This window comes from Otolemur garnettii, unplaced genomic scaffold (genome assembly GCF_000181295.1).
Source record: "Otolemur garnettii isolate 467f Iridium unplaced genomic scaffold, OtoGar3 scaffold00170, whole genome shotgun sequence".
Lineage (NCBI taxonomy): Eukaryota > Metazoa > Chordata > Mammalia > Primates > Galagidae > Otolemur > Otolemur garnettii.
In genome coordinates, this window is record NW_003852565.1 from 482,603 (window position 1) to 490,057 (window position 7,455).

The window sequence follows — 7,455 nt, forward strand, 5'->3', positions numbered from 1 at the left end:
GGGTCTATGCAGTTCAGAATGATGGGTCTATGCAGTTCAGAATGGTGGGTCTGTGCAGTTCAGAATGATGGGTCTATGCAGTTGTCTCTCCATGTTCATGGGGATCGGTCCCTGGACCCACCGAGAATCCAGAACTAACTGAGCTCCAGTCCTTCTATAAAATGGCCTATTATTTGCATATAACTGTGTATATCCTCCTGTGTACTTTAAAAAAGTAAATGATATGTAAATAGTTGTTATGCTGTTTTTTTAAAAAAAGTATTTTTGAATTATATTGTTATAGTGCTTTTTTATTTTTAATTTTTTTCCAAAATTAAAAAATTTTTTAAAAATTTTTTATTTCAGTAGATTTAAAACATTTTTTATTTTTATTTTTTATTTCAGATTAATATGAGGGTACAGATGATTAAGTCAAATTGTTTGTATTTCTAAGGTAAAGTTCAAGTTGTAGTTGAGCCCTCACTCGGGAGGTGTGCGGTGCACCCTCACTCCTTGTAGCTCTAAGCTTCTTTTTATTTTATTTTATATATTTTTTGGCCAGGTTCGGGGTTGAACCCTCAACCCGCAGTATATGGGGCCAGTGCCCTACCCTTTGAGCCACAGGCCCTCCATGTATCTTTAATCTGTGGATGTAGAACCTGTGGATGTGGTGGGCCAACTGTGTATGTTTATTGCCACGGAGACATGAAAATGATGTGTAGACAAAAAAACACAGTGCCCTGTTGATCTGTTTATAGACATGCCGTGGGTTCATCTGTTTAGCAAAGTAGTGACAGTAATCTTTGGTGGAATTTAGGCTGATTTTATTTTCTTTGTGCTTCTCTATATTCGTTTTTCTAGAATGAGCTCATACTACTTCTAACAATAAAAAGCTACAAACTGATTTTTGATTAGCTACTATAAAAAGACATGGTGCTATGTGTTATGGGTGAAAGGTAGTCATTGTTTATGATGATTATTTTCTGGGTTTGAAATGGGGAGAGAAAATGAATGCTGGTGGCTCAGTCCTGTGGGGCCAGTGTGCTACGAGCCCGTTAGTTCTAAGGTGTCTAAGGACATTGGCAGCTGGGGCTGGCACAGGTAGTCTTTGAAGGACATGGCAGGCAGGTGCCAGGTGGCAATCTGGCATTGGTGGAGGAGACGGAAGGAGCACGGATGAAAGCAGTGAGTCTTTGGGAGGGTGCTGAGCAGCCCCTCCGTGCGTGGAGCTCAGGGCTATTGGTGAGTCCAAGGCTACAACTGGAGAGGCAGGTGACGTCCTGGTGCAGGGTGCCTTGGAGACCGGGGTTGGATTAAGGCCAACTGAGAAGTCTGTGGGGGAGCCATGTGACAGGGTGGACTGGTGTTCAGGGGGTGACAGATCTGCTAGTGAGGCGTAGGATGTTTGAATAGGAGATTAGGGCATGGAAAATGAGGAGGTGCCTTCCAGGGGGAGGCAGAGAAGTGGAGAAGGCTCTTGGGGGCGCCGTGATGGTGGATTACACAGATGATAACTTGGTGTGAAGCCAGTGAAAAGTCAGAGATGGCTGATGGTTCACATTTGGGCTGATTTTGTGGGTTGAGGCAGAACAGTGAGCAGTGCATTTGCAAAGATGAGTCTAGCAGAATGTGGAGAGCTTGAGTTTGTTTCTTGATCTTAAGCTGAGAGGATACTGTGAAGTTAATTTTAAACCTGCCTACTTTGAGAGGTAGGGAGGTTCGTTCTTATTAGAGGTGGTAGGGATGTTGGAGGTAATTCATACTTGGAGACATTGGGAAAGTGGAGCCTGGGAATTGGGTTGGCTGTTGTGCGCTGACCCTGATAACAGCTGACTCAGGGTTATGTGTTGGGCTGAACAGGGGATCTAGATGAAGCTGTGGAATTACTCTGGTGCCTGTTTTTGTAAGGACCGACAAACTCATGGCACTTGGTTTTGTAAATAACATTTTTTGGAAGGCAGGCGTCTCCTTGTTTACATATCATCTCTGGCTGCTTTTGCTCTGTTGGCACAGTCCAGTACCTGTCATACAGACCCGGTGGCCCATAGGCCTAAACTGTTCACTGTCTTTCTCTTGAAGAGAAAGATTTCCTACCGCTGGTGTAGCCTCAGTTGTGTGAAAGGCGCCAGGGGCTCTGGATACCCAGTGCTGTAGCAAAGGGAGCCCTAAAGTCCTCACGGAAAGCCCCCTCAAAATAGACAAGACACCATTACCCTGAACACATGACACCTGTGGAATTAGTGTCGCTATGTGATTTGAGTAAGGCTCAGTGGGAAAAGCCAGAGCAGGAATGCAGACTTGGGAGGTAGCCATTGTAGGGGCAGTGAGTGTGGAAGATGGTGTGAGAGAATTGGACCAGGGGCAGAAATCTGAGACTAGGAGACCGATGAACTAATGAAGGACAGAGACCAAAAAGCAAGGAGTGGGAAATTGTTTATTGTCTAATTTCGTTTGATATCTGAGTCTTGAAGATTCTGGTGGTCTGTCTTTAATGAGGCAGAGATCCTGTCTAGCTTAACATGCCCAACACGTCCTCGTTGATAATAGAGATGTTTGCAGTTGAAAATGGAATGTCGTGCATATTTTGTTTTTACGTTTAGATGATGGAGCAGTCGCATCCCCAGATCCCGGGGACCTGTCCCCTGAAGGGCCTCAGCCCCCTATGATCCTCTTACAGCAGTTGCTGGCCGCGGCCACCCAGCCGTCCCCCGTGAAGGCCATATTCGATAAACAGGAACTGGAGGTATAGTTGTTCACACTCAACAAGTTTCTACTTCAGAGTACTCAGTTGTAAATGAATTTTTAAAAGATGTATACTCTATTAAGGATGTATTCTGAATTTTAAATGGTCATTCCCCAATAAATTCTATGACTGTTAAACTTTGCTGTATTTGGGCACAGTCAGCAAAGCATGAAAAGGTGAAATGTTGAAGTTTTGCATTTGTGTAAGTTGTTTGCAAACACGACACTCACTAGAGCAGCGTGGCTTAAACACTCAGATACTTAGGGCGGGTCCTTTTCTAGGAAGTGTAGCTACTGGAAGAGACTGTTAGACTGAGACCACGGCACTTACTTGCTGTGTCCTTCACTCCTCAGCCTCCTGTGCTCTGTTGCTGCCGGGCCCTCTACCCTCTCACACAGTGGGGCACACTGGGCAACCGGATGTTCCCACAGAGGAGGCAAGGTGTCAGGGTCTGAGAGGAACAGGAGATTGCATGGTAGGCAGAATCTAGAGGACTAGATGTTTAAGATCCTCTTGCTGTGTAATTCAAACAAGTTCTGGGAAGGCTATGAAAAACAAAAGCACCAGCCTCAGCTCCCAGTTTGGCAGGCAGAAATTACCCTATTAGAAGTCTTCAGACACCAAGGCCCTATGGGGAGCCAAGATCCAGAGTGAGGGAGTGCCTGTCTGGGGCTCATGGGGAGGGCTCCCCTCAGTCCTAGAGTGAGCTGTAAAGATGAGGGGGCACAGCAAGAAACTGGGACATGGGGTAGGGAGGGAGGAGGTGGCCATGCCTTTTCTGAACCAGTGTGAACTTCAGCTCCCTGCTAGGCCTGGAAATCTGAGGTGAAGGTTCAGTGTAAAGGGCCTGCAGGATCTGTATCTCCAGTCTCCCTGGTAGGAAGAGCAGGAAGAAGCTGAGCAGTTTCGGAGTGTGTCAGGCGGGGCCCAGCCTGTGTCCAGCCGGGAGGAGGCCGCCTGCTAAGATGAAGAAGGGAAGGCAGAGCTGTCATTGCAAAGAGAGGCAGAGGCCTGTTGTTTTGAGTCCGTTGGTTATGATGGGAAGTTGGCCGTCATTCTTAACCTTTATTCGCCTGTGTCTTTTTTCTCTGGCTCCTTTTGGTATTTTCTGTTTTTCTTTGGTTTTCTGCAGCTTGGCTAAGATGTGCTGAGGTGTGCATGGTGGTGTCCTCCGTCCTCTTTGGGATTTGCTTGTGTTATCTATACCCGTGATGTGATTCCTCTTTTCCTACCAAATTTGGAAACTTTTGACCATTGTTTTTTCTCCTTGTCTTGCTGTCCTTTTTTTCTTTTATGGGACTGCCATTATACATGTGAGACTGCTAGTTTCTTCCCATCGTTTTCAAAATCTTTTTTTGTCTTTATTAATCAGCTTAGTTAATTTGAGGTGATCTGTTTTCAAGGTCAAGGTGCTCTGCATTTTTGGGTCTGCTCTACTGTCCTGCTTATCCAAGAAATGCCTCGGGTTGTTCAGCTCTCGTGTTTCCACTTAGTGTTCTTTCTGGAGTTTGATCCGTCTCCTGACAGCTCTCCTCACCCTGGCATCTGCCGTCACCGCACACTTTCAGCCTCCTTCTGGTATTCCTGTCTGCTGTTTCTGATGCCTCCCCCTGCCGGTCTCAGCAGTTTCCTCCTGACTAACAGTCAGCTGTTGGTCCTTGCTCTTCGCATATCTAGGAATTTTTTATTGTACTCTGGATGTTTTGGACCTTACATCGTATTGGGTCTGGGTTCTGACTGGAGAGTGTGGTTTCCTTCCCACAGGCAGTCAGTGCCTGACAGGCCTCGGTCCCGAGGAGGCTTGGTGCTAGGCTTTTAATGATGGTTTATTTTGTTTCTGTCCTTCATTCTAGTTCCAGGTCCTTAATTCTAAGGAATTTAAAATCAACTTTGGGGTTTCAGTGGAGGCTTCAACACCCTTCCCCAACACATACTCAGGTGGACTTGAATCTCAAATACTAGCCCGGCCCTGGGCAGCTGCAGAGATCCCTCTGGCCTTCTGCAGAGATCCCTCTGGCCTTCTGTAATCCCTTTGAGAGGAGCCAGGCTCTTCAGGGTCTCACACATGTGCTCTGTTTTGGAATCAGCCAGATTTGAGGGTAATGTGTATACATGATTGTGGTCTTTCCCTCTGTGTTTTCTCCATCGGGGTCACTCCCCTCACTCTCTGACTGTTCATGTAGCTCCAAAGCTCACTCTGCACCTGCAGTTCAGGAACCCTGCCGCTGTCTGTGGTGACCTGCACATCTCCCTGCGTCCAGGTTGCACCCATTCCAGTTCTGATTCTTTCAGCTATTCTCCAGCACCTTTAAGCAATGTTTAAAACTGTTTTGCCAAGGATTCATAATTATTAATAGCAGAGGATTAGTTAATACTCCTAACTCCTTGTTTCCAGAACCAGAACACTCAAACTGATTCTGAGTTACAAAACTTTTAGGATGAAACCCATCACTTCATCTTTCTTAGACTTTGCTGCAAAACCCTAAGCTTCTGACACTTCCTAAGCAGTGTCCTTGGTTTCATCCTCCTTCCTTCCTCACATTCTCAGCTTAACAGAATAGCAAGTCTTCAGCTGCATGAGAGTGGCTGGGGTTGGGGACCGAGGGTTGCAGTAGATCAGATAGTGGTGTGGGGCTGTGGCCAGGGCGTCTGCTGCACACACTGGCGGTGTGGGTGTTCACTGCTTTACTGCAGTGTGTCTCCTGACTCATGTTCTGTAACACCATCTTAAACCTCCAAAGTGTGTGTTTTATTCCTAAATAGCTGAGGTTGACTTAGTGGTACGCGAGAGTCGCCTGTGTTACAGAGGTAAGAGCAGGTGCTTGGCTGTGACAAGGGGGACGCGTCCTTCCTCCCTGCACTCTCTTTCGGTCAAACTCTGGGCTGTTGGGAAGTTTTCCATACTGAAAATTGACACTGGGCTAATTTACTAGGCTCTTGGTGTTCACCAGATCTTCCCGTTTTATTAAACTGTCAAACCCAGCTTCGTCATTTCCTAACGTTTTAGCAACTCACTTACAAAAGCCTGCAAACTGGGGCTTTTGCTGCCTCTGCACTGCAGTTCATACGTTCCTTGTGTAGACTGCGAGCTCGCTGAGGCACAGCACAGACCTCTGGAACCCTCTTGTCTATACAGGCTGCTGCCCTTGCAGTGTGCCAGTGTCTAGCTGTGGAGTCCACTCACCCACTGAGCCCGGGTTTTGAAGACTGCAGCTCCAGTGAGGCCACCACGCCTGTGACCGTGCATAACATCCGCCCTGCCAGGGTCAAGCAGCGCAAGCAGCCTCCGGTTCCTGCTTTGCCGATTGTGGGGCAGCTCATGGAAATGGGTTTTCCCCGGAGGAACATCGAGTTTGCACTGAAGTCGCTCACGGGCGCCTCTGGGAATGCCTCGGGCCTGCCTGGTACTGTGTTTCCTCACCAGCGTGCGTTGGTGTGGGGTTCACGTTTCAGGCTGGGAATCTTCACGTGGCCCGTGGTGTGCCACATGTGTGTGCTTGTTCTTAGGTGTGGAAGCCTTGGTCGGGTGGCTGCTAGATCACTCTGATGTCCAAGTCACGGAGCTGTCGGACGCAGACACTGCATCTGACGAGTACTCAGATGAGGAGGGTGTGGAAGATCTGGACGACACAGCCTACCCTGTGGTCAGTGCCCCCCATGACTTGCCTGCACCCTGACTTGCTCCCGCTGTGTGCCATAACTGTCCTGTGTGCTCCCCTCCTCTGTCCCTGGAGTCCCTAAGCTACTTACGTGCAGCTCTGTTGGCTACAGGACAAAGCTGTCTGTTTTAACACTGAAGTGATGATTGGGTTTTCTATATCAAAATTACTGTTAGGTTCAAAACAGACTCTTGCTCAAATATCTGATGATGTTGGGTAGTCTCTAGAAGATGTTTTTTATTAGACTGGGCATGGTGGCTTATACCTGTAAGCCTAGCAGTTTGGGAGGCCGAAGTGAGAGGATCACTTCAGTAGTTCAAGATCAGCCTGAGCAAGAGCAAGACCTGTCTCTACAAAAAATAGAAAAATTAGCTGGGAGTTGTGGTTGGCGCCTGTATTCCTAGCTACTTGGTAGGCTGAGACAGGAGGATCACTTGAGCCCAAGGGTTTGAGGTTGCTGTGAGCTAGGATAACGCCATGGTACGCTACCCAGGGCTACAGAGTGAGACTCTGTCTTTCAAAGAAAGAGAAGATACTTTATTAAAATGTCATGTTTTGTGTGTTTGATTTCTGACCTGAGTAAATTGTTTTATAGGATTAATTTGGAAATGTCTCCAAAATCTGTTACTTCAACTTTGAGATTTGTTTATTTTTCCCATGCTACTATACTAATCTTTTATAAATGAAGATTTTTATAGTATGAAATATATAGTATTTTTAAAGTATGGAATATAATGTAGTATTTCATACTTTTTTTTTTTTTTTTGAGACAGAGCCTTAAGCTGTCGCCCTGGGTAGAGTGTTGTGGTGTCACAGCTAATAGCAACCTCCAACTCTTGGGCTTAAGTGATTCTCTTGCCTCAGCCTCCCAAGTAGCTGAGACTTACAGGTGCCTGCCACAATGCCCGGCTATTTTTTGGTTGTGGTTGTCATTGTTGTTTGGCAGACCTGGGCTGGGTTCAAACCTGCCAGCTGTGGTGTTTGTGGCTGGCGCCTTAGCCGCTTGAGCTATAGGCACTGAGCCCATACTTTTTAATAGATTTCATAGACTTCTTTGTGTTTTTTTTTTTTTTT

At 46.7% G+C, this 7,455-nt stretch overlaps 1 protein-coding gene across 4 annotated transcripts in view; it reads left to right on the forward strand.

Annotated features, from left to right (window-relative positions):
• The window catches only part of HERC2 (HECT and RLD domain containing E3 ubiquitin protein ligase 2), a 219,568-nt gene that overhangs the window by 126,481 nt on the left and 85,632 nt on the right, over positions 1-7,455 (forward strand). For all 4 annotated transcript variants that reach the window (XR_002775822.1, XM_012811618.2, XM_023519299.1 and 1 more), the window contains exons 43-45: positions 2,580-2,722; positions 5,859-6,126; positions 6,230-6,366. Coding sequence is in view for 3 of the 4 variants with exons in the window: in XM_012811618.2 (XP_012667072.1) it covers positions 2,580-2,722; positions 5,859-6,126; positions 6,230-6,366 (548 nt within the window). In the remaining variant the exon portion in view is untranslated. The remainder of the gene's footprint in view (positions 1-2,579; positions 2,723-5,858; positions 6,127-6,229; positions 6,367-7,455) is intronic.